Here is a 27599-nt window from a genome sequence, read left to right as displayed (position 1 = left end):
AGAATACATTGCACACTACCATGCTGAGCCTGGCATCCTCAGCAAGGCACCCAAGCCAAAATAATATACTTCTGAATAAGAAAACCCCACCCTAACTCTTTTAATCTCACAACCTAAATCCACATGTTTGCTTTTCAATTACCAACTCTTTTTTTCATCAAGCCAAAGTAAGATAATTAGTATCTCCCATGCACACATTGCTGTTCTGCACCAGTCACCATTTCACTTACCTTTGGTACACTCTTCCACATACAGCAGTATCAGGCTGGAAGTATTCTGTTGGAACTCTTTCCTCCAACTCCAGGGCTGCATTTGAGTTCGTTGCTTAACCCAGATATTCACACATTCAGATAATTTTGATGGTCTTGCCTGACCCCTTGCATAACACAGGCTGTAGGATTTCATGTAGTGCTTCCTGAAGCAGTCCATAGCTTGTCTGGGCATCTTTTAATAAAGGCCAGTCTCAAAGTTTCAAATCCCACCTCAGTCTACCATAACTTTCGCAGGATGCAGCAATCAGTATTATTCCAGTGAAGTGCATACTATTGATTTATACAGTAGCATGATAAGATTGTCAATGTTTTCTATTCCAATCTTCATGCATCCTCACACTTTTTAATTTTTTCAGGGGGAAAAGAAAGGAAAAAAGCAAAAATTGCTGCTAGGCATCGAGCAGAGGGTTTCAGTACAAAGACCTCTGCTCTCTTCACCTTTGCTGATTACAGTTAATCAAGAACCCAGCAGGGTGAGCAACCAGTCCAAACTGTTTCCTCCAAGCTGTAACCTCACATAAGCGATGGCACATACCGCAGGGCTGGGGTCTTACCCTAGCAGGGGGACATCATAGGCAGGGTCCCTCCATCACATCGATGCTCTGCTTGGCCCTCATGGGGCAGAGCCAAGGCTGCTGATCTGATAGCAGTGGCTGGGGAAATCCCTCCTTGTGTTGCCAGGTTGAAAATTGATGGTTTAACCCCAGTCTTCATGCTCTGCCCTTCAAGCCAGCTCCAGACCCACAAAAGCACGCTGCCGCTCACCTGGGAGCTGCCCTGTTTCTCTCATAGTCTCCTGCAAGGGCTTTTATCACCATGTTTTCCTCAGCAGGTAGGAAACCCCTGCAAAGCACCTTCCTGTTCTGCACCATCTCCTAAGGAAGGAGACCACCTTCAGCTATAGCTTGGTGGTTGAACACAGGCCTCATGGGTTGCAGCACAGACTTACAGCAGGCACAAGTAGAGAAGAGGAAAAGCCCTCTAAGGTGGCAGGTCCTGGCTTTTTGTAGCTGTGCTTGGGGCACATCTCTTCCCTCCCTTCCTTTGTTATCTCCTAAGTGCCTCCACCTGCCACCCCACACTAAGCACAGGTGGGTCTCATCAGTTACCCAACACTGCTGCCCACAGCTTCCACCCAACTCCTCCTCTTCCATCCCCCAGCGGGAGGAATCAGGCCTGCAGCTGTGATCTCCCCTCCACAGCAGGAGGAGGTGAAAGGGGAGAAGGTGGAGAGAGTTGCTTTGCTTTGCTTGCTTTCTTTGATGCCTGAGGGACTGAGAGAAGATGAGGGTGTCCTCCAAAGTCCCTGTTAAGTGCTTTATAAAGTAGGCTGCCTTGCTTTGCCAAGCGGACCTTCAGTCTCCCTGACTGCCCGTTTCTACACCCTTTGCTGTCCCCGTTAGACTGTGCTGCCTCTTTGCTGTCTGATTAGACCACGGGGGTGGGAAAAGGACGTCTATTGGCACAGGAGCATGCAGAGGCTAACGTGAAGGAGCCTTGATCTTAGCGTGGCTGTGACCTGCAGTCAGAGCAGGACACAGCCACAGCGTCCTCGGTGGATGTGTTTCAGAGCTGAAGACCCCTGAGCACAATATAGAGGACAATGCAGCTGAAAGGGGGAAGATATGCACACCTGCCTTAGGATGTTCACTTCTTTGGAGTCAGCAGTGAGAAGTACCTCCAGAGGGCAATTCAGAGCACCTGTATCTCTGCATTGACTGTACAGTGAATTAAGACAGTCTGTCCTTTTAGCACAGGCTAATCTGACTTAGATGCTTTCAGTTAGGCAGTGTGAATGTAGCTTCCTCTTTGTCTCCCTCCCTCAGTAATTTCCTAGTGTCGCTTAAATGTTACAGAAATCACATGGAAAGTTGGGTAGAGAGAGTGCATTGGAGTCACTGCCATCTGCCTGGGTATACAGCTGGGGATATTAATAATCATTTCTTCCATTGGAGCTTGAGGAAAAAAAAAAAAAAGAGAAGAAAAAACAAGTGTTTTGTAGCTTCCTGTTTGAATTAATCTCCTCTGACAACTGCTGATTTGGGTTTGTGATTCGATCCTCCATATGTCTAGCTCTATTGGTCAATTAAGTGCAGGGGGCGATTGGGAGAAGCAGTGATGCTCAGACTGATTATAAGAGGAAGCATCACGCAGTACTTAGGACATGCAAAGCTGGCTGGCGCACTCAGCGTTCACACAGCCAAACCGAGCATGAGGTAGCTGCTGCTGCTGTTGCTTTTCAGGTCAAGGAGATTCTCCCTGGCTCCTACAGAGACAAGACACAGCTGCCTGGCTGTTGACCATTTGTGAGCAAGGGGGACAGTTTCCAGGAGGGAGCGAGCAAACAAGAACAAGGAACTGGGGGAAGCAGAGGATCAAAACATAAATAAAAGACTGCAGAAACACAAATAGCTTCTTCCATTACGCATTGCTGTAGACAGACAAACACAATATAAGCCAGAAAGGTTATGAGTAGGGACCAGCAGAGAAAATAAGAGTCAGATTAGAATAATCCAGGTTACTACATATGAGGGAAAATAAATGGAAGCCAGGACATTAAGAGAGATGTACATTTGGAAAATGGTAATGATCAAATAAGGGCTGTGGGAGATAGTGGACAGCAAGTTAAGTTACAGATCTGCAATGCTCTATAGGAGCAGCAGCAGGAAAAAAAAAAAAGTTAACATACTGCTGTGCTTCATCTGCAGAGAAATCATGTCAGAAAGCAAGGAGGTACTGGCCCTCTGTACAGATCTGGCAGGACAGCACCTGGAATACTGCCCTCAATTCTGGGCAACACACATTTACAAAAGATGTTGATGAGCGCAGGGAATACAGAGAAGAGCAGCAGAAAAAAAATGATTAAGAGTCTGAAAGCACTGACATATGGGAAGAGATTAAAATAATTAAATATGTATTGCTTGGCAAGGGGTAAGATTAACTGCCTACAAGTGTGTAAATACCAAGAAGGTAGAGGAATTGTATTAAGGGGTATAAATATAAGTGTAATAGAGCAAAAGTAAATACACGCTCAATATTAAAAAAAAAAAAATGCTTAGCCCTGAGATTTTTTTAAACTCTCCTTGAGAAGGTGAGGCTTATTGCTTGCAACAGATGTAGTGGCATGAAGAGAAGAGGGTTGCAGTCGTGCCTCAGTGGCAAGTCTCCACAGAAATAGACCCAGAGAAGAACGTAACACCTCAGGAGTCACCAGTGATTAGGAACAGCCCAAACTGGCCTCAAGACAGCTCAGCAGAAGCCCAGGCTGTGGCACACCTACAGGCCAGCTGCCGTAGCAGAAGGTAGCATGGAAAGGGAATGGAGACAGAGCTCTGTCTTCAAAGGGCACCCAAAAAACACTTTTATTGGGCTTAGGAATTGGGGTTAGCTTCTAACCATCTTCTCCTTCCACCATTACACCCACTTCTTCCATTTCCACCAGCTAAACCAGGAATGCACTGGGATGCTGCCTCCCCACCAGTCTGCTCTGCAAGGGCATCTCCCTGTTTTGGCTTGCTCCACTGCCGGAGCCCAGCTGTATGGCCCCATGTCAGAGAGCCATCAGCAGAGGGTACGTTCTGCAGTGCCATGAAAAGCGCTGCTGGCGCTGCTGCAGCAAGCTCGCCAAAATTGGCCTTGTCACTTTAAATACATTAGACAATAAATCATCCCTCTGAGACATCCCCAAAGGAAAAACAGGGGAAAAAAATAGCACTTAAAAGCCCTTTTCTATTACAAAGCCTCTGGGGAGCTTTTAAACTTGGAGAGTTTTTTAAGTGAATTTTATGCTTTTTTTTTCCCCTTTGCCTGCCTTTATTATCAGTTGCTAACATTAGCCTTGCCTTCCCATGACCAAACTCTCATTCAGACTCCTTTTTTTTTTTGCTTCCTTCAAGATTCTCCCCCTTCTCTCTCTCCCCCTGACATGTACACACAGAAACGCCCTTAATGTCCATATAACAGTCTCGTTCCCATTTAGCGTCTCTTCTTAAATTGAAATTACTCTTTGCCAATATTCCCTTCCTCCATATCACTCTCCCCTTCCCTGCATTTCCTTTCACTTTTTCCCTCTCCTCTGACTGTACTCCCCTCTCTCATCTGTCATTCTTCATGTCTGGTTGTACGGGAACAACTTCAAAACCCTTTTCCTGCTTTTAGGAGGACTACGTAAATTTCGCAGCTTGAACCTATTTTTACAAAGCACTCTGGTGGGTTTCCTTCTTTATTGAGTGTATTCCTTCACCCTTGCCTTAGGAGTCATCAAGCACTACTGACCTAGAAGAGCAGTCCTTCTGGTACAGCTCTCCAGTACCAGCTTTTCCCAACTGGACTAAGGAACAATGTTTCCTTCATTTTCCAGTTCTCAGGAAGTCAAGTGTGGCTATGCAACTAGATCTCCCATGCAATGCTTAAACTGTTCTACTGCCTATTGTTTTTATTTTGGCCTTAAAAACTTTATCATTAAAACCTTGAGGAATAAGTCCAGTTTGGGTGCATGCCTTTCTAGAGCTGTGTGGGAGACATGGGTACCATTTTCCAGTTAAACACAAGGAGTTTACATCTTCAGTCATGTATGTGGGTTGTGTGTTGGGGCAGAAAGAGGGAATGTAAGATAAATGAGGGCAAATTTCAGGGAGTTGCAACTCTGTGAAACAACCAGATGATTTTCCACAGGCACCATGCTGGGAACCAAAATACACCTGTCAGCATCCAGCTATCATAAAGCAACTCTTACGTCACGGCTGACCTAGCAGAGTCCTGCACAGACGCTATGAGTTAATTTTGTTGCGTTGCACCTAGGACTGTTACCCAACCAATTTCCCACCAAGCTGGACAGTTATACCGTAGCATGTGGGAGACCCTGTCAGAGGTCAGTGCAAAGCACATTGGCACGGGCAGCAGTTCTTTGTTTTGTTTTATTTTTGTTCCTACAGGTGCAAGCCCAAGGTGACCTACAGTTGTGATCTACAGTTCCTCATTGCTGACACCTGAGTGCCTACATTGCTATGGTCAGAAATGTGACTTCTAGAGAAGTACAACATAACCCAGTAGAAGACTGCAGGCTGACTAAAAATGAAGTTAACCGCCTTTATCATTGGCAACCATCCCACTAAGACACCTCTCTAAACAGCACAAAATATGGTATTTTTTATCACTAAGGATAGCGAGATGGTCAGGACAGCAGAAGCAAACATACTCGATAGCTCTGTCCTTTGCATAGAATGTGTTGGATTTGCCCTGGATGGGGGATGAATTAAAAAAGGAGCAGGAATCACAACAGTTAGTTGGCACCACATGATAAATTGGACAGGCTGAAGCATGGAGCAGAGGCAAAGAAAAAGGAGATGACAAGAGAAATAAAACCAATTACTTTGACACCTTGTGGCTTCCTGGTCTCCTCCATGGTCAATACTCATGCTTAGAGGCCAATGGGCATCCTCCTCATCTCTAGTATCTCATCTCCCCCTCCTCCCCAATCCCTTCACTGGCCGCAGCCCGAGTGACCAAATATCAGCCCCAGGGTGGCCAGGGAAAGGGTATGGGACACACACAGATGGAGGACTAAAGCCTGTGTGAAGGGAAATGCTGCATCCCAGGCATTTGTCCAGGGAAGCGGGAGGTGGGGATGGAAATGAAAGGTCTATGTTCTCCCTAATCATTTCCGCCACAATAAGGGAGAGAGTGTGACATACACCAGTGGATCGCAGCCATTAGAAATGAACCACTGGCAGCTGGCAAATTGTAAATTAGAGAGCCAGAGTGAGAAGAAAGAAAATCAAAGGGGGGATGAGGTCGTGTTTTATTTCACTTGTAGCGCTTTTCAAATTCAGCCCTAACCAAACCTGATTAAAGTAAATCCCTTTTTTACGGCCTGTGGAGTCTATAAGATTATGGTGTTAATGGAAGTGTGATTCGATCCGTCAGTAATGGTGCATGTCGGGGCCCAGGCGCCTCAGACAAGTCCATTTTTTAAGATGTATTTATTGTTTTTTTTCCCCCCTCTCCTTTCTGTTCTCTGCATTGCGGGGTTTAATTGAACAGTTTAAAGTGATTCTTCTTCAAAGCCCATTAATTGATTTTATTTGTGTATTCTCCAGGGGTCAAGGGGAAAATATATAATAAAACATAAGCTCCAGGTCTGAGTTTGTCACAGTTCCCACCTTTCCACAAATATAAAGCACATTTTATCTTTAGCATTTCAGATTTCTTCTCTTCCCACCCTTATTCCCTGCCACAAGTGCTCTCGGATGTTAGTCTCTCTGCTTTCCCTTTTCCACTGTTAATCTCTAAAATTTGCCACTGTTATTGGGAGCACAAGGCAGCAATCTCCCTCTTTTTCTTTTCCTGCGCAACAAATGCCACATCAGGTTTTTAAATGCTGCTTTGCTTTTAGAGAGTCCAAATGACTTCCTCTGCCCCAAGCTGAGTGAGAGGAGGGCACTGGGTTACATGTATTTGTAATTCGGTGGTCCTCAAAGCTCAGGTCATTTCCTCTACAACTGGGGGAAATTTTCACGAGCTTCTTAGAAAACACTTCCCGAGCAGTCTGCCTCTTTCACACTGCTAGCACGATGGGGCACGTGAGCCTCTGCGTGACAGCCAAAAGCTGCTTCTTTCAGCCACTGGGTCTGCAAGGGGACACTGTTTCCTTCTCAGCCTCACCCGACACTCAGCATAAGGTAACCGGCTGTTCCAAATAAATATATATATCGAGCTGGCTTCGTTGACTTCAGATACTGCAATGCCATTTGTTTCCTTCAGCTCCTAGCTCCACTCCCTAAAGCCAGCCCCAAAGACATTTTTTTTTGTGATTCACCTTGCTGAAGCTCTTACTCTCCTCTTTCATGCTGTTGTTCTGCAGAAATACATTTCTTTTAATAGAGTTTTCAAAACACAAAGGGTTTCTTTTTATTATTATTTTTAAATCACAAAATGCGCCAGGGAAATTTTCATCCTCCCACTCACCTCACTCAGATCCTTTCCACAAAGTATCTCTAAATTAATGCAAGGCAAAAGACACTTCTTTCCATCCCCTGATTGACATGGTTTGGATGAGAGATCATTGCCACAGCTGGGGCAGTTCTTTGGGGATGCAGCCTTCCCAATAGGTTTCATGCAATCCTGAGTTTGTTCTGAAATTCAGCATCATGTAACATAGTGGATCGGACCAAATCCAACATAAACCTCTTACCAATAGACGTCTTGTCCTGCCTGCTCCTGGCTGCAGAAAAAAAATCCGTTCTATACTACAGCTGATGAAGAAGTTACGGAGGCAGAATGTAATTACCCAAGAGTGGAAGTTAGCTTTACTCCCTTTACTCTTATGACAAGTACTATGGCATCTTTAAGCAGGCAGAATTTCAGATTTATGTCTGAAATCATAGCAAGGGAGAATTCACTAACGTTGTGCAGGGGAAGAGGTTATGGTAAAGGCAAAAGAAGAGCTCCCCCTGCTAACTCATCAGCAATCTTCTGCTCTAAGCTAAGCTTTCCATGGAAAGTTGAAAGTACAAATCCTGAGCAAGCTATGTCTATACTGAGCTCCTAAGCTCTGGACAGAACAAAACCTATGTACCTGGAGATGCACTCAGACCTTCGGCATTGCTCCCCATTGTCACTGGAGCAGAGTTTCCCAGCCTGACATCTCTGATAAGCATGTGCTTGCTCTTTTGGCAAGACACAGGGACATCATTGTGGGGTGAATATGCTCACCTCCACTACCTTCTGCCTTGCTCTGCTAAGATGTGCTCTGCTGAGATACCTCTGATGTCTCTGCTGTGATATGCTCCATAACATCTCTGCCTGGTGATTAGCCTCTTCTACAGCAAACAGGGCCATCTCATTTTCTTAAAGGTTAGCAAGACAGTATCCTTGTCACAGGAGCTCCCTACATTTGTAAGTATGATGATTTTTGGAATAAGGAAAAGAAGTTATCCTGAGAAGTCTGACCAGCTGTGATCTACATCATTATCTAGTATTTCTACTGTAATAGCTGAATTTCTAGGTTGTTGTCTGCAGAGACCTGTGTCCAATGTACAGAGCTCCATACTGCAGCTCTTGACCCTGGAGAGTAATCTTCTAAACTTTCAGTTACAGCCGCACTCTGTCAACCAAGATTAAAAGAAAATTTCCTCTGTGCATACCCATGCAAATATACAACGCCATTCTCCCCGTGTTCTCGTGTCAAGGTTTAACACCCTACAAGTCCATTATCACCTGAATTCAAAGAATCCATCTCTTCCTCAAGAGCTTTCATCCTGATCCATCTTGCTGTCTCTTAGCAGGGTTTTTACCCTTTGTGTTTCAGCTGTAATTTCATTTCATCATAACCTTGACCTGCCTATGCTACCGGAGCAAAAGACCTCCTCCATCTAATTGTTCACCCTCCCCCATATACATATGAAACTCAGTGTCCTCCCTTAGCTAATATAATACAAAGGAGTCAATCTGTCAGGCAAATATACCCGCGCAGCCTCAGCAGATTAACCTTGCAGAGTAATTAGGGCAAGCGCCATGGTGTTGGTATCATGGCCTCATTTTGCTGCTCTAAGCATTAAAAACTACCACACAACAGCTACCAGTTAAAATCAATAGCCCACTATATTAATAGGAATAAAGCTAACCAAGTTCTTCCTTGCTCCTTTGTTGGGCCATAAGGGTGTATGGAGGAGTCTGGAGAACCCTGTTGTTACACCTTTGATGGAGACCAGGCTTGAAGAATGGCTGTTCTTCAGTGGAGGCAAGAGGCTCTGAGAGGCTCAAGCAGAGGACAGATTTACTGGAGATCATAAGAAGCTGCCAAACAGTCTTTCCAGTCCTGTCATGGCCTAGGAGCCGTGGAAGTCAGACAGTTTCTATTTGCATTGCATAATTGGTGAAGCCTGTCACAACATTGCGGAAGCCAGCTGCTGCTTTCTGATCAGAGCTAATTCCACCTGATTTATTTAATATTGTAATGAATATAATCCTTTCTTGACACCCCCCTCCCCACACACTCAACCAGCAGTTGGAGAGAGCAGACACTGCAGACAAACCTGCACAGACAGGTGGTGTGGAGTGCCTTGGCTCTTCCAGTGACTGAGCAGCTCAGCGATGTGCTCCAGAGAGAGAAGTGGGATGCGAGCCGGGGGAGCACAGCCATGCGCACAGTTTCCTCGCACCTGGGAGTGGCTTGCAGATCTGCAGAGATGGCAAATGCATGGATGACTGGGTGTGACCACAAGTGAAGGACAGAGCATAGCGCTGTAGGAACATACCCTCAGCTCAGATTTTGGAGAGACCAGGAGAGATTTAAAGATGTGTTCCAAGGGCTTGGAGAGATGCAATGGGGGAAAAAGGGAAGATAGCCAAGAGATAGGGTAAAATAAAGCCAATTCGCTGACATAAGGAAAAATGCTGGCAGAGCTGGTGGGTGAGGACACAGAATCTAGGGAGAGAGCTGCTGAAGAACATCAGGAAGATCTGCTGGCAGGTGTCTAACTTTTTCTTCCCACTGTGAAAAAATAAAAGCCAACCCCACTGTAATCCAACAGTGGCCAAGCCAGGGGTAGCAACATCTGAAAATCAAAAAGCCCTGGAAGGACAGTGACTTCTGATAAAATTTAGTAATCATTTAGCTTTGAGGCTTCTGGCCTACCAAAGTGCACACAGGTACAGCTGGCATGGGAATGAGTTCTGCAGGACAAAGATGGCTTCAAGAGCTGGACCAAAGATGGAGATTTTGGCAGGATAAATCACACTGTGGCAATGAGCAACAGCACCAATAGTAGCTATGGAAAGAAGCAAAAGTGAAGGGAATGGGAAATACTGCTCCCCTCCACACAGCATCTAGGAATTGCAGCCTAGAGGAAGGAAGGAAGCAAGCCTGATATTCCTAGTCTGTCTTGCTGGGGCAAGACCAAAAGAAGACATGAAACGTAGCCTTTCATTCAACAGCAGAATCAATACTGGTTTCAAATTGGGCTTTATAATCATGTTCAGTGGATACTCTGACAGGATGTTCAAAGAATGAGACGACGTTCAGGAGAGCTGCTTAAGTGTCACAGCTGTAGGGAAAAGATACAAAAGATGAGAAAGGAGCCTGGAAACTGCTGAGAGACAGCGATGTTTATCTAACAAAGGATGGGCCAGATGCAGAGAACCAAGGAGTCTTAGGATATGGAGGGAGAATATTGTTCCTTAGAAAACAAGTGTTACAAGTGTTTGATGGCCCTGGAAACATTTCATTTGCTGTTCCCACCATGGAAACATCTGGTTACCCCCAGACAATTTGTGCCCTTATGTTTTATGCCAAATTCTGCTAACGGCCCTGATTTCAGAGCCCATGTCAATCGAGAAGTTGCAGAAGGTGGCTGCAGTTGGTCAGATAGTCTGCCGTGTAATATGCAACTGTCATTTTCAGTTTGTAAAGTGTTTAGGGGGATATTTTCATGAAATCAATCTGTACCCAAACATGCACAAAAAAATTTCTCTTGTTTTAGAGAGTGTCACATACTGTTTGAGTTGTTTAGTAGTTGGTCAAATCCAAACATTTCTTTTTCTGCTGTGCTGGTTTTGTTTGAGATAGTTTATTTTCTTCATAGTAGCTAGTATGGGGCTATGTTTTGGATTTGTGCTGAAAACAGTGTTGATAACACAGGGATGTTTTAGCTATTGCTGAGTAGTGCTCACACAGGGTCAAGCCTTTTTCTGTTTCTCACACCACCCCACCAGCCAGTAGGCTGGGGGTGCACAAGAAGTTGGGAGGGGGCACAGCCGGGACAGCTGACCCCAGCTGACTAAAGGGATATTCCATACCATATGACGTCATGCTCAGTGTATAAAGTTGGGGAAATAAGAAGGAAGAGGGGGATGTTGGGAGTGATGGTGTTTGTCTTGCCAAGTAACTGTTGCACGTGATGGAGCCCTGCTTTCCTGGACATGGCTGAACACCTGCCTGGCGATGGGAAGTAGTGAATGAATTCCTTGTTTTGCTTTGCTCATGTGCGTGGCTTTTGCTTTACCTATTAAACTGTTTTTATCTCAACCCATGAGTTTTCTCACTTTCACCCTTCCAATTCTCTCCCCCATCCCCCTGTGAGGGCTGTGTGGTGCCTAGTTGGTGGCTGGGGTTAAACCATGACACCTGCCCATCTTAATTGGGTGTTTTCCAAAACTCAGAGTAATTAATCTGCAACACATCCAACAGAAGATGTGCATAGGAACTATCACTGATGCAAGAGCCGTGATACTGAAGGTACACTATCATCCAGGTGAGGTGCCACCTGGAGCGGACAGATGGAGATGAAAGGGAGGAGGGAGAAAAGCCAGTTGAGTGAATGGTCTCATTAAGCTGCAAGGAGGAAGGAAAGTATGGAGAAATGAGAATCAAGAGTCTTTAGACAGTAGCAACAAGTCAGTGTGTTTGTATCGCTCAGTGGAAACAAGGACCTTTGCCCCACCCTGATGAAAAGTTTTGCTGGTCTCCTACCAAGAAAGAAATGATGATGTAATAACATCCTGACTTTACTTTTCTCCCTGATCCTTCAGAAGAGCTTAGGGAAAGACATGCTCCGCCTCCACACCCCCCCCCCCCCCATCCATCCCTTACAAAAGACACAGAGCACTCTGGGGCATGTCTTCAGAGAATTAGTTAGTTTAGATCCCCAGCTAGGGTGGAGAGGCTCAATAAAAATGCTAGTCTCTCATATTAATACCAAGTGTTTGGGTATTAATCCCAGGCTCTCAGTGACCTGGAACACCAGCTACGCTAACAACAAACTTAAAGTCACAAAGACGACTAAGTGTGAAACTAGATTTAAAGATTTAGCAGCTATTCTCAGCAGTCTCCTGGTTACGCAAAATGCGTCAAAGGCATTTGGAAACTACTGAGAGGTGCTCTGAAATGGTAGCTGATTTCATGGCTGACAATGAAAAGCAGAGCAAGGGGCTCATCTCCGAGACAGAAGTGAGCAGAAGGAAAACTGCTACCAGCTACAAGAAAGAGGTGATCCGACTTCCTCAGTGAAAACATTGCTCCCTCCACCAGTGGCACCTGCCCAATCCTCCTCCAATAAATGCAATTTCAGAGGAAGGAGGGAAGGAATTTGAAGGGGTGAAGAAAGCAGAGCTAGAGTGCTATAATCGGGAATCCCGATGTTTGCAGGAGCTCTGGCTGCCCACCCTCCTCCTCTGTCCATTACAGCTCAGAGACACTCCAATCTGCTCGGGTAATGACCAGAGGAAGCAGATTTCCTATCCTCGGATCTGCTGCCACTCTGAGTTTGCAGCAGACATTCTGTAATCAGAGAGCCTGTCAAGAGAGACAAGAGCCTTTAGCAGAAAAGAGGAGTTAATTGCGTAACAAGGGATTTAAAATCTTTGCAAAGGGGGACAATAAAAAAAACAATTATGGAGTTTAACCACTGCTGCTGGCACGGTGTTGAATGTCATTTGTCCTTAGCTACACTGATACAGTTAAACAGCGAGCACTCACGGCTGATGTTTCGGTTTGCTGGTGATTTTGGAATGTCAGCAAAAGTTGTGTTTCAAACCAAACCAAATAATTTTTTCTATTTCAAGCATTTAATTAAAAATGATTAGAGGTTTTATTTTAAAGAAAAGTTGCTTTCAATTGACACAAACCAAAGAATTACATTTTTTTGAAAATGGGAAAATGGAACATTTTGATTTTGGAGGAATTTGGAGATACTACTTTGAGAGCTGTCAAAATAGACACAAAAGCTGCCATGTAGTCAGCATTTATTACCCTACTTTATGCTGTAGGCATTCAGATACAAACCCAGCTGAGACCGTAACAGTCCATTTTCACAAAGCAGATTTAAGGCCGGTGTTTATTTTGCCTTTCATGCACATTTCTAAAGGCATATTTGTTAAGCAGAAGTGTGAGAAACAACTTCTTGACCTTAAGCATCTACAGCTGGCTGGAGGAGGCAGACTTTCTCCTACTCTTGCTCCAAACAATTACTAGTGGTTCAGCAGTACAAGGATTAAATTGTAGCATTTCTCCTATAACCTGCTACAGGGAGTAACTCAGGGCCATTCTGCCTCCCCAAGTGGCATTAGGGAAACACAAGCTGAGTACTGGGCCTTTCATAGAAGGAACTGGCAATCTGTTTCACGTATTGATATATGGCAGAAACCATCTCAAGCAGTTTGGGACTTCATCTACACACAGAGCTGTAATTGCTTTGTCCCTTGGTGAAGCTCTGCAGAGGAAGGGCAGCAGAGATTTACTTGCTGCCTGAACTCCAACATTACATGTACACATCTGACTGTAACTTTCTTGCAGTTTTATTTTACTCCCCCAAAAGAGAAATTCAAGTAGAAATTACATGAATTCCCATCTAAGGCATTTGCTCAGAGGAGGCTGCTCCTGGACATGCCTTGCAAACACTGTTCTCCAACTTAAGTCTAAACAAAAAGGGCAGTGGTTTGAAAAGAGTTCACCTGAAATTAGGCACATAATGAAGAGAGATACGAATTTCAGAAGTGTTGAGTACTCACAGCCACTGGCCCTTATAGTATAATTCTGGCATAAATGCAAAAGGAATAACAAGGCAGGTGGAGGGATGTTGGACCTGGCAGGGCAGTTACCCAAGAATTGAACATAGCACTTCAAGGAACAATAGAGATGCCTTAGTAAGTAGGATAGTATGGGATGAGTTCTGAATCAGTGTTGGCATCTGGGAAATTCAGAATAACAAAATTCTTTATTATAATTTGGTTGGTCTTCGTAACACCAAACAACCTAACCAGAACATATCAATTTTGAGAGCTTAAAACCACCTTCAGGTAAAGAGAAATTTTTGGCATTCTAATTTTTTACAGGAACTGCTAAAGAAGGGCAGGGAAAGTAATTTGGTTAAAGCTTCACCAGAAGATATACAGACACTACTGAAAATGAAACACCCTGTTTTGATCCATCAAAGCAGGAGAGTCTGGGTAGGCCAGATCTACCCTATAGCTCAGTTCCTTCTGGTCAGCCACTGCTGAGGAGAGGGCGAACGATGACTAGCACACCATGCTCCATCCCAAGAGCTGAGTGCCACACACCCCACATGGGCACAGACAAGCTCCTGCCACCGTAAATCCCTGTTGCTAACACCTCCATGTGATCTGCAAAGCCAGACCTGAAACTGCTGTCTTACCTTGCACTCATAAGAAGCAGAAGCAACTACCAACTCAGACTGTAAGCCGAATTTCACCCATTTGGAGACAGAAAAACTTCACTGGTGAGCTAAGAGCTCATTTCTTACTGCGCAGTTCGGGGGCTAGTCTGCCAAAAGGAGGATATTGGGCTAGACAGCTTCTGATTCAAACACATTCGGCAACACCTGTGTTTGTCAGGGAAAAGTATCCTTTTGACTGATAGGTTTGCTTTTGCCCCATTCTTCTTTGTTTGAAGATGAACTCTTTGTAAATAATTTAAGTGCATCCCTGACTGGTTGTTATCATCCCAAGGTCTTCCTCCCATCAGTATTCTCCAAGAGGGAGCATGCTTCTTTCCTCCCGTAATGTACTAACTTTTTCATTGCTGCTTTATGCTCACTTCTCACCAATCTAAATAATGGATCAATTGAGGTTTTATTCTTTGCTTTAATTAGGTCTTGAATTTTGAGAGTATTTCACTGTAATTACTTCATTAAACGTGAACTGAAAAGCAAAAAACCCTCCAAAACAAACGGAGTTGTGCTTGTGCTCTTTTATCAGTTGTTTTTTTTTTTTTTTATGATGCAAAAAGGCAGACTCAAAATTTTAAATGGATATGGAGTTTTTCTCTCAGTTCCACATATAGGTAAATACTGACAGCCTGGGCTCACTGTTTCAAATCAGCAGACACAGACAGAAAGAGAGGCACAGAAGGGGAAAATACAGCTATGGACCACCCCATTCAGTCAGTCTTCGACTTACAGTGGCCTCAGGATACTAATACTGCTGTTATTATGCACGCACCTAACTTGCATGCAATTGCCTATGCCCTTGATGCTGCATTTCGGGTCAAAATAAAAGGTTATGGAAGTACCTAAGTTAACACCTTCCTTTTCTTTTGAGTATGACCAAGACAGCATAAAACCAGTATCATACCTTCATGCCTACCCCACATCACACCAGGGTAATTCCTCACTAACTGACTCCCCAAATTTTTAACCCGCTGTCCACCAGCTGGCAACTGTATGATACTCAAGGCAAAACAAAGCATCAAATCACAAAGCTTGTATTCATGGGGAGGTGAGGGGGAAAGAGAGGGTGCAGGGAGGTGGGCAGTAGGCTGAAACTGGAGCAACAGCTTCTTCCAGCTTGGGAATTCCAGGGTCAAAATCTGGTTGTCAGCAGAAGTTTTAGTATCTAATTGAGAGGTCCCAAATACAGAAAGACTGGTTTCTCACACTTTGTTAAATACTCCTTGATTTTTTTTTTTTTTTTACTGGGGGAAGGGAGGAGGGGAAAGAGTGCCTGATGGAGGGGGGAGATTGAGTCTGCTTTTCGTGCACTAAAATTTGTCTCAAATTCTGAAATGGAAGACTTATAAATCTCAATACTTCCAATGGGAAAAAACAAAGCAGATGTGCATCTTCAGGATACTGTCATAACAGATTCTGTACAAAACAAGTCAAGAGCATGAGAAGGAAGAGGACTGCTATGCAGTGCATTTTAAGACCATAAAGATCTCCCTCATAATCATTCCTTCTTCCCGTTCCCCTGAGATTTCTAACTTGGATAACAACTGCAATGCAACCAGGAAAACATATAACTGATACATCCAGATTGTTTTAGTTCTGGATCTGTACAGCCCCTAGCACAAAAAGAGCTTGCTTGAAGATTAATTGTTTTAAGCATGTATGCTGAACAGTAAGAAGCAAGAATAATCGCAATCTGTAAAATCAAGAAGATCTGTGGAGAAGTCCAGGAAGACTCCACAATGCTATAAATCTCAGGGTGCAGATCTTAAAGTTATATTGTGTAATAATTGTAACAATAGAGCAAGGTATTTTATCTATAGTTTGATAAAGCACCCCATCCCAAACTTCTTATGAATATAAATCCAGTGGTATTAGGTCAAAAGGTCCTCCTAGCTCCCAGTCGATCTCTGACACTGGCCAGGAGCAAACGCCCTACGAAAGGGCTATAAAAAACATGACAAAAATACGGCAATGTTTCTCCCTAGTATATTCTTCCAGCATACAGCAACACATAGCTTAGAGACTTCCTGATCCAATGTTTATATACATATCTGAGTTTAATAGCCCTTGATGGACTATTCCATACACACCCTAATCCTTTTTTGAACCCATTCATACTTCTGGCCTTCCAGACATCCTGTGGTGACAATTTGCCTACTTAATTGTATAGAGAATGTAAAATACAATGTGAATATTGCAACTAAATGAAGGCTAAAGGGGAAAATGATATGTCTACAAGCATGATGAAAGAGAGAAGGGGAGGAAATATTTTGCATGATTAAAGGGGATATGATAAGGAGTGACAGGCTAAAATTATATTCAGCTCAAAGAACAGAAAAGATCTTGGTCTATCTGGTAGTTATGTATGCTCCCAGTGGATGTGTTGATAACACCGCCTTAAACTGGACAGGATTATTCATTCATCTGGGAGCAATACCTGGGGCTATCCTGTTCTGGAAGGAACAGCAAACAGTCTGGATATAACAGCTATTTTTCAAGAATAGCATAATTTTTTTACAAAGTCAAATCCAAATTTTTAAAGGAGGGAAATTTTCTAAAGAGAAGTCTTGGATAGAGTTCCTGTCTACTGCCATAGAGCAGGAAGAAAGCCATTACATTTAATGTTGTGGAAGGGTTGCAGGCTGGGAAAGGCTGTCTCTGGCCTTACAGGGAAGAGGCGTATGGTACAGATTGTTGTGGGATGAATGATGCCAACGGCTCTTTGCAAGGCTGCATTCGATGCTGTTTTTCTTAATATGTTTGCTTCGCTCTGTTGCTTGGTTGGTAAATTTTTGTTAGTCAAACTGGCCAAGAGGGAGCTGTATTAGTACAGAGGGAGGATTGATATGGCTACCATAGTTGTCACCAGAAACATGCATGCGCACGCGTGCGCACTCACACACACACAAATGTAAAGTGTATAAATCCCTTGGGCATCCAGTCTACTAAGGAAGGAGGAGTGGAGAATAAGAAATGTAAGATTACTGCTTGTAGAAGGGTTCTTCATCTGTCTCTGGCAAATGCCAGGTTATTAAAAAAAAAAAAAACAAAACAACAAAAAAAAGAAAAAGGAACAGACCTCAATGTTTCTAAAATCTCGGTAGTGGAGCCAATGAACTCTTGAAATATTTTACAGCTTCCATATATTCTGAAAACCAGGCCTACCCCACAGATAGTGCTGGGAGCAAATGTTCCTAAGGCATGTCATGATCCTTAGAAATGTTTAACCTTGTGATCAACTTCACTGATTCTCCTGGGTCCCATCCTGGAGATACTCTGTTCTAGAGGCAACAGGTTAAGTCACTCTCAATGTCCCGTTTAGCCCATGGCCTCTCTGCAGAGTCTGCCAACAAGGGGGTCAATTTGAAATGCTGGGTTTTCTGATGTGAACACCTGCCCACCAAAACTGGATGGAATAGATCAACTCATTTTGTACCCCATAGGATGCTGCATGGTAGCAGCTTCCAAGATTACTAAACGGGGCTGGATTCAAACTGGCAGGCTATGCTGCTATACAATGGCTTTCATTTTCACCTTTGAAGGAAAAATTACCTAAAGTGGTTCTGCCTAAATCAGAGCTTGCTTCTAGCCCCCTCCCGCTTCTCCACCATATTTCAGGTCCGAGCACGACATGTGGCATGACACATAGGGAACCTGCAATCTAGAGAACTCATCCATCTTCATAAGTGAAGGACATCCATATATTTCAACATAGCCTAGGAAAGACTTGCAGCAGGAGAATCCAGTAACCTGGCCAGGGACTCTGCATATTTTATGAATATAAAATTTATAACTGAATATAAAATTCATAAATTCAGACTAGCTCAGCCAGTGGAAAAACAAACCCCACCGAAGTGGTCTTGAGGGCACAGACATAGGCAGCAGAGGCAACTATTTCTGAGAGAGGAGACTGTCACTGTGTTTCATTCTTCTGCGCTCCCCCATGCTTCCTGGTATCTCCACAACTGCAGTGATTCACAGCTCTGCCTTCATTCATGGAAAGAGTAAAATGTTCATACACTGGGCAAGGTGAGCCACCGGCTAGCATGCTCCTCATGCTGCCTTCTCGCAGCTGTTCTGTATGTGCTGTACACACAGGGGTCAGTGAAGCATGCCTTGAAGCCATGCCCTCTGCAGCTCTGTGGTCCATCGCTGCCTCGTTCCCCATGTCCCTTAGCAATGCATGTCCCATATCCACCTGCAATGCCAAGTCCCTGCTCTTCTGCCCCACTCTGAACCTTGTCCTGCTTGCTGCTGTTACAGGCTGCTGTGCCAAAGCCATCTCTTCCTCTGTGGTTACACATCGAAGCTCTGGGAGGACACAGAATCCTTAAAGCCTAGAAAAGCCTGAGCCGCCCAAGAAAGCAGAAAACGCTAGCATACTGTATTTTGCCATTGAACAAATAAAACACATGGGCAAATATCACTCTCTCCTTTGAAACATTTAGAAGTCTGACTGAGCATAAAGAATGTCAACCTAGAGCAAGCCACACCAGCCTACTTCCAGCTGAACATCAACGCACACAGCTTATGGCTCCAGAGAGCAGCTGCGGTGAATGCCAAGGGAATTCCAGTGGCTCCTTCTCCTTATATTCAAAAACAGAAAAAATAAGGGTCCATTCTTCTTGAAACAAACCCTCTCTGGCCAAGACATGAGGAGGACAGGATGAGTTAATATCCCACTGGTCGGTAAACTTGGAGGTGTTGTTGCTCCACAAGAGGCCACAATTTGAAGTTCCTCTGAAGCTCTTAAGATTCTGTGGCTGTGGGAGCCATTTGGACAGGAGAGCAAACTATTTATGTAACACACACTCCAGGCTTGCATCCAAAATGCTGGCCTTTGATCAGAAAAAGACATTATCCAAAGCCAACCTTGCAAACACCAGCAAGAGTGCCAGAGTGGCCAGATGGTGCTCGGGTACCACTGCAGCCCCCTGGACCGATTCCCTTGCAAACACTGGCAACTGTGATGGGCAAGGATGCACCCTCCCTCTCCATTGCTCCTTTCATAAATCCAGCAAGGTATGCCAGCTTTCCCCGGCAGCATCAGGCACTTCTGCAGCTCCCTACTGCTCCTCTTACAAGCCAGGCAGAGCTGCCAGGGGGCCTGCACAGTGCCAAATATTGCTGCATCTTCCAAACTGCTTCCCTCTCAAGCACTGGTAAAGGTGCTATGACAGCATCACTAGTGATGTGCTTCTCCATACTTTTCCATCGCGAGTACAGGCAGTGATGCCAATGTATCGAAATTGTGCGAGGCATCGATAAAGACCCTTTATAATAATCCCCTCTTGCAAGAAATGGCAAAAAGACCCAAGTGCCCAGATGGTGCTCTAATAACCTTCCCTTGCCCTTTATGGCTCGTAAACACTGGCAAGGATACCAAGTTGCCCAGAGTAACCTTACAAATCTTTGAGAGACTCCCTAATCAGAGGAAAAAGAATACTTCAGTGCTGCTGGCAGGTAGTTTCTCTTACTTATATGTAATTCACAATTATCTACAAGTTCATAAGCAACCATTCTTACAATAACTACCACTTCTCCTGTCTTCACCACCAGAAGAGCTGCCCTAAGGAAAACCCCAGACATACAGAGGCAGTATCCCTAAAGACTATGACACACACCAGTGCTGCTAAATTGAGCTTCTTCACCTGCCTGTTTACTATGATGGGTTTCAGTGGCACTGTGCACATCAGTGGCAAATGCCCAGTATAGGTTGAGCCTAAGAGTTCGGTACATGTTAAAAGAAGGGAAAATAAATCATACCCTAAGCGTTGTCTTAGAGAGCTTTATGCTAATTTAAAACCTGCTGTTCCCACTCTCTGCCTACCATCACTGTAAATTCTTCATGGACCCATAAACCAAAATCAAGCTTTGGTAGACTAAGGGTAGAGAACCAGATTTCTCATAATGATATCACCTGAAAGCATCGTCCCTGTTTTCCTTCACAGATACCACTTGGCCTCTTTGGCCAGCTACAAACCTACGCCGCTTCCGCTTGTAAAGGAAAACACTGACAGAAGATGAAAGGCTGCTTCTGTGCTCTAAATGCCTCATACTTTGATTAAAAATGTTTTTGTCAATTAGAGATTGATTTTTGCTGTTCATTAAAGTGATGGATGTTGGTGCTGACGAAGGTGATATTTTACCCTGTGGTGGCCTGCTGTATAGATGGGTAAGTGAAGCCAGAGGCTCCAGTTTGCTAGGATGGAGTTGATGACCAGGACTGGGATAAAATAGGCCAGTCAAGGGATAGAGAAAGCAGTGCCACAGTCCTCCGGGAGGAGCAGGGGGAAGCTCACATGGCAGAGGTTTGCAGACAGTCTTTACCACTTTATCTTTCTGAAAGCACAGTGGATTCTGAAGACAGATTTTAAGTAGAGCTGGGGATGTGGTTTTTTTCCAAGGGCTGCACAGTGGGAATGAAGATATAGATTACACAGATGCCACAAGCTGGTAAATTTTTATATGCAGGCCATGCAAAGTTTCCCCAACTCAAACTGAGCTTGTCCTCCAGGAACTTTGTTTCCAGGAATTCACATTGAGTCCTGCCCTGACACTGCCATCAAAAAGCCATTCCCTGAGAGGAAGGAAGGTCTGTCCTTAAGCTGTCCAGGATAGGTTCAACCTAAGGTATGATTTCCATGAGAAAATCCAAGAGCTGCAAATACATAATCAAGGGTTGCAACACAGCTTTCCAAAAATCAACCTGCTTTCACCATTCACTTTCTGCAGGGCAGGGGCTACATATTACTGTGTTACTACCAGTGAGGGTACGACAGGGAGTTACTAGGAACCTCAGTATTTGCCCATGCTGTATCCATCTTGCTTTTGGCATTATTAGCTCAAGCTATATGGAGCAGAAAAATCAGTAGTCACTGCACAAGCGGCCCTACATGAAATAATAGAGGAGTCAGACCATGTCCTCAAAGTAGAGGAGCACACACATATAGGATGTCACCCCGGGGCTGGATCTCCCCAGAGCTGCCCATATCTGTAAAAGAGTTTGGGGCATCCACATACCTTCTGAACTACGATACAGTCCCCTGACAGCCCAGCTGGCTTTCACAGATTTTTGCAACTTACTGCACATCCATGCTTTTGCAGGCATGGAAAGAGAAAGAAATGTGACGACTCTTTGCCCCAGGGGAGAGTCCTGATGCAGCTGAGCACAATTCAGTGGCCTGATGACAGCCTCCATATAAAATGTCCCAGAGTCTCCCCCTAGTCTGGGGCTAGCAGATACATCAGACCTTACTGCTTCAGAGAAAGAGATTCACTCTTTGCTGGGGCAACAGCAGGAGGGTTCAGGTGTACAAAATGGGACTGCTATCATTACATTAAAAGGACTGAATAGCACCCCTCATGTTGGGCTGTCCCCTCGTCTCCAGAAGGGACGCAGGGCAGTCACTAACGCACAACGAGGCTCTGCAAAAATTAACCTGCCCCCTTCCACCATTCAAAACTGTTATCTGTAGGTCCTCCATCTCCCTCAAGTTCCAGTTTTAGATACAAACTCTCTGCATATGCGTATAAAAACACACACACAGACACATATATTTATATGCTGATGAGATCGTTAAATTTATCAGCTCTCCAATTCATTTGAGGTTCGTTATGGAGCTGCAGCGCTGCTCCTTTCATCTGGAAATGGGAAGGAAACAGCCTTTACCCCTTTCCCGAAATTAAAGCGAAATGGGTACCACTTTATTTTAAGTGCCCATTAACTAAAGCGTAACTGAAACCAAGTTACAATGGGCGCCTCAGGGGAATGTACATAGGAGACGCACACAGACACACGCGCGCGCACACACACACACACACGCGCGCACACACCAGCAGCAAATGGCGTCAGGCACAAAAATCAGGCCTTGTGGAATAAACATCAAAGCACTTCATAGCGCAGTGATAGTTAAAAGCCTATTTTACACCCAGAAATGGGGAGAGATGCAGGTCCAAGAGCTCTCCAGTCCCTCTGAAAGACTCATTTAAGTCTTATTAAAATATTACCTGCTTTTTTTTTTGCCTTTTACTGGATTTAAACTCTTAATTCATCTTCTGTAATTTTTTCTGCACTTAGCTATTGTGAGGGGGAAAAAGACTCAATACTGTTAGTAAAAGGATCTAATTGGTAACTTCTTTTCATCTCAGAAGCCCCCTCTCCCTCCTCCTCCTCCTCTCATTCCTTACAGGTTGGGTCACCCAGCTTTCTTAATCTTTGGAGATTATTCTTCTGTGGTTTGATGAGACTTCACTAGACTCTTAAATCTTTTCATTTCACCTCATTTAAATATTTTGGCCAATTGCTGAAGTTAATGATGATGAATAGGATTAAGATTAAAGGCTTAAAAGGGTTAGGAGAAGGAAAAAATATATTTCATTTCCAACAATGCATACAGAACTCTCCTTTACTCTGTGTTGCATTCTCTCTCCATCAGGGCTGTAGCTCACAGCTCTTGGCTGGTCTCTGACATGGCTGCATCTGTCTCTCTGCAACCTCCCTCTTTGGCACTGAGTTCAGCAGAAAAAGATCAGGACCTTTGCACTCTCTTTGCATGTGCCTTCACTTGCTCTCTGTGCTGTCTGCCTCTGCTTGTGCTCTGTCTGTGCTTCCCTGACTTATTCTAAACCCACATATCTGAGTATAACCTTTCAAAGATGTCATTCTAAAAAAAAAAAAAAAAAAGCACACATTTATATAGTCAAAATTATCCTCATAATTTTGCACAGTGATTTAGAAGACAACCAGCCTGAAACTGTTGCTATGTGCAGTACAACCCTTTCCTGAAGAAAGAATCTTCTCCTTTATTATTCTTTCACTCCTTTCCATCCACTGATTTCCTCTGGCAGAAAGTTGAAAATCCATCCTCTCAGCCTTTGAAGCCATAGAAATCAGACCAAACTGGAAATGTAGCTGCAACTGAGTAAGTCCTATTTTCCCATCAGTCTTTTTCTTAAAGAAGTAAAGATAATTTCACAGAAATTGCAATGCTAGGAAGTCTTAAGTTGGTTTGGACAGACTGGAATCCCTCTGGCTCCTGTTTCAAAATCAGTGGAGGAGAGAGCTCATGGAATGGCTTGGATGGATAATACGAGTTGCCAGATGCAACCAGGCAATTCTCTCTCAAACCCAGCTTTGCTAGGTAAATTGTGAGCCGGTGGTACTATACCCTGACAAACCTCTCGTCTGCTACGGCTGAAGCAGCATGGAGAAGGTGAGTGAGACGGCAGCAGTCAGTCCCTGGTGCAGCACAGGACTAGGTCAACTTGCTGGTGCAGTACAAGACCCCTGCTCTGACAGGGCACTCTGCATGTTTATCTAGATACATATCTTCAGTCCTCAGTGTTGTAAATCTAGATATGCTCCAACACAAACTTTTTAAATAGGTGGGGGAGGGTGAATACATTTTCTAGACTTCAGTGAGAAAGCTGCATGAGAGGGAACAACATTTATAATGCTAAGGATTAAAAATGGCTTACTGCGGGGAATGAAGTGAACTGTGGGCCTGCTGCAGATTTCTGGTATATTGAACAAACTGTACTAAGGCTCTAACCTTAAATATTTATAACTATATTTACCAGAGTTCATGTTAGACGTGGTTGGGACAGAGTTTGTATTAAGGCATTGAGGTCCTTTAACAAAGGAGGAATGTGCACAGCGCTGAAGTCAGTCTGGGCTCAATAAAAGATGAGCAAGGAGGGGGATGAGAGCTGAATGGAGGGAGCTGAAAAATCATTTGGTGTTGCCGTAGGCAAAGCACCAGCAAGTCCACAAAAGAAGCAGCTAACTAGAGTCTAAGGATCAAGTATGACTGATACCAAACTTGAAGGGGAAAAGCTAATGGGATGTAAACATGGACAAGTACAAGGATTTGTCACTCCAGACTGAGGGAAATATATGTACAATCAGCAGGCCTATTTGAGACCATGGTTGTACAACATGCTTACCACCTCTGTGCTCTGGCCAGTGCGAGTAGAAGACCTGGAGAGGAAGCCCCACGCATGTTCGCAGCACTAGCAATGGAAGGACACAGCTTGCCTCCTGGAGGACAGGCCAAGTAGGGGTGCCATTTCCTAAGAGGCAACATTTCCTCATTGCTGAAATGTGAGATTTTTTGGAAAATCCTAGACATTGCAGGCACTGCATAGTCATCGTCCTGGCACAACGGAAAAGTGACTCTTGCAGTACAGGTTGCTTATCTTAAACATGTCCAGAAATATGTTTGGTTCTTTACATTTATTAAAAGTATTTCAAAATCCTAGTGTGCTCAATAAATTCAAACTCAAGTGTTTTGATTGACACAATGGGCTTGAACCAGAGACTTCCAGAGATAAAAGCAGAAGGTAAAGAATCAAGTGGCTGTTCATTAGTGGACTGCAGAGCAGTCTAACTGTGCGGGATTTTACTGATACACAGAGATAGATTTTGAGGGGCATATGGACTAGGGGATTGTTGCTCCTTAAAACTACTCCTTAAAAGTCCTCTCCACTGCCAAGCGGAGAGGCTGCTGGAAGAACAGCTGTGATGGGTATGGGGAGTGTGCAATGGCCCATCACAGCTACATCCGTTCCCAGTGCACATTTTCCATCTTCATTTGCTGCCCTAAGCATTTGTGCAGATTTGCTAAATAGTACACAGATATCATATTCTATGGTGAAGCAGACTATCTCTTTGCAAAATGCGCTTGGGCTATAAAGGCTTCATCTGAAGTAATGGATGAAAGAAAGGAAAAAGAAAAGTGTGGTTTCCATCTTTTTCTTTTTCAAGACTGAAATTTTCTTTTTTTTTTTTTTAACTGTATCCAGTATCAGCATTTGGAGACTGCCAACAGGCTTCATGTATTGCTATTAAAAGAAAATTAAAATTAAAATCAAATTTAAAAGAGAAGCAAGGTTTAATAAAGAACTAATAGATCTTTTTCTTCTCTTGTTTCTAGAATCCAAGCCTTGAAAACCTTCAATTCAGTAAAAAGGACCTAAGGATATTGCTCCAGGATTCAGGAACTTCAAAAGACAGATATAAAGAAACATCACTAGCAGGTGTGTGCACGCATGCGTGTGCTGCCCATGTGTCTGTGCATGTCTCTCCTCCTTCTCAGGGGCACAGCCGCAGACTGGCCCCCTGCCTCTACTCCACAATGAGTTACTGTTTCCTCTGAGCTCACTTTTCTTCAGCCTTGGCAAAACAATCCTGTCATTGATGTTGGAGCTTCAGCTGCCCACAGCTGTAAACCTGTTCATTTTTCTGAGAGCTCTTGGGATACTCTTGACCTAGGATGCTGTGCCACTTTCCCTGAGCCTTCCCTTTAATGATCACTTATTGATTCTGCTTTTTAGCAAATAACTGGTCATAAAGAAATGCTAAAGTCAGTGAAAAAACCCCACCAACATTCCTGTCCTTTATACGTGCAAAAAAATTAACATTTCAGAACTATTTCACACCTGGACAAACACAAGTATCTGATGAAGCTCCACAGGAAACTAAAAAGAGAGGCCAATTCCAGGACAGAGAGGTGGTTCTTATGCCTATCTGGGTATGGGAAAGCCAAATCTGCATCCCTGCTACAACTGTGGCAGTACAGGATCTGAATCGCATCTCCCACATCTCAGGTAGGTACTAACTGCTTGATATATGATATTCCCAAAAACTAGAATGAAAAATTTTCCAGCTGCTGGTATGCTTACATAAATACAGCCTCAGCTTTAATAAATTAACATATTCCAACCAAAATAAAATACAATAAAATACAATAAAAGTCACCGACTAACTCGAGCATTCCCAGCCAGCTCTTCCAACAAAACATTCTATTATTGCCCAGGCACTAGTAACAATGACACAAAACCTCATGTTGGTAACAACTAAAAAAGGCCTGTCTGAGCAGAAGCTACTGGTAGATCTGTCTGTGCGTGCCCACAGCCTTATCACTGAGCCATGCCTGCTCCTGACCTTTACTTCTTTTGGTTGCAATTAATGAATAGCCATTCACCAGGTAAACCTCACTTCAGCTGAGATTCTTTTGACAGCTATTAAATCCCATGTATTTTTTTTATTTTACCACTCATTTGTTACAGTGCTGTGCACACAAAAGTGGCGTGGCAGCTATGAATTCAGCAATCATCAAGTCTTTGATCAAGCATTGATCAAGGAGTATTTTCATTCAAGCATTCTTAAGACTTTTGTCAGTGCATGGCTGCTTCTTTGCAGGCTCCCAATAATCTCAGTGCGATTTCTTTTGAATGAGATAAAAATAGTCTTTATTGATAAAGACTACTGAAAACAAAACAGTAGGTTTTGCCTAGAGAATTAGGTCAGTCCAATAGTGGAAAGTGCACTCGGGTTTATAATACCAACATGGAGGCTACTCTATGCAACCTGACAGAATCATCAGAGAACAAGAATGGACTGAGCAATGAGGGAGAGGTTGAAAGGAAGAAGTGGACAGACGAAGCAGAAAGCATTCCCAGCTTTAAACCCTAGGCATAGAGATTTACAAGGGAACAACCCAAAGGAAAAGATTCAAATGATTTCCATTAGCTGAGACAGTCTCCCAGCTCCAATATATCTATCATATAGTAGGAGCAAGGATGCTGTAAGTAGACAAGTGGAAAGAATGAAGATGTTGAGCTCTGCATAAAGATGTAGGTAGGGCTCACAATTAGAAATTCAGAGCTATGCCATGCACTACCATTTAGATCTGAAGTTCTAGTTGGATCATGTTCGAAGGAAAGGTCAACCCCAAAGTCACATCTGGCTTTAGAGCTTTAGAGCCAAAAAAACCCCAAGAGTGGATATGCTGAGTCCCAACACTAAAGTCAATGTTAGGAATGCAAATAAGAAGAGTGCTCCTAAAAGGCATATTTGGAGAATGGCCAAAGCAAAAGAGTCTCATTCCCTCCAGCCCACCACGATATAAATCAGTCATGCTGCTGAAAAATGGCAGTACCGGTGGGATATGGGCCCAGGTTGCATGACAGTGGGAATGTGCAGGATACTCTCAGTTATGCTCACATACCTCCTAGCAGGCCTGGAGTTTGCAGGTTAAAGGACAAAAATGATTACTAGCAGAAGTGGAAAGAATTTCACAGAAGTCAGTGTGGTAATGCTCTCTATGCCTGCTCTGAATTTCTCCCTGAGTACAAGAAC

The 27599-nt window shown here is 43.9% G+C and overlaps 1 protein-coding gene across 3 annotated transcripts in view; it reads right to left on the bottom strand.

The window, feature by feature from the left end:
- LSAMP (limbic system associated membrane protein) overlaps window positions 1-27599 on the bottom strand; it is a 1025433-nt gene that overhangs the window by 745677 nt on the left and 252157 nt on the right. For 2 of the 3 annotated variants that reach the window (XM_087757639.1, XM_087757640.1), the window contains exon 1: window positions 231-1227. The exons of the other annotated variant lie outside the window; for it this stretch is intronic. In XM_087757639.1, the coding sequence (XP_087613765.1) occupies window positions 231-444 (214 nt within the window). In that variant the 5' untranslated portion in view covers window positions 445-1227. Of the gene's footprint in view, window positions 1-230; window positions 1228-27599 lie in introns of those variants that run through there. 3 annotated transcript variants of the gene reach the window in all.

Source organism: Nipponia nippon, unplaced genomic scaffold (genome assembly GCF_047370975.1).
Source record: "Nipponia nippon isolate SJK-2023a ecotype South Korea unplaced genomic scaffold, ASM4737097v1 scaffold_2, whole genome shotgun sequence".
Classification (NCBI taxonomy): Eukaryota; Metazoa; Chordata; class Aves; order Pelecaniformes; family Threskiornithidae; genus Nipponia; species Nipponia nippon.
This window is presented reverse-complemented; position numbering and strand designations above follow the sequence as displayed.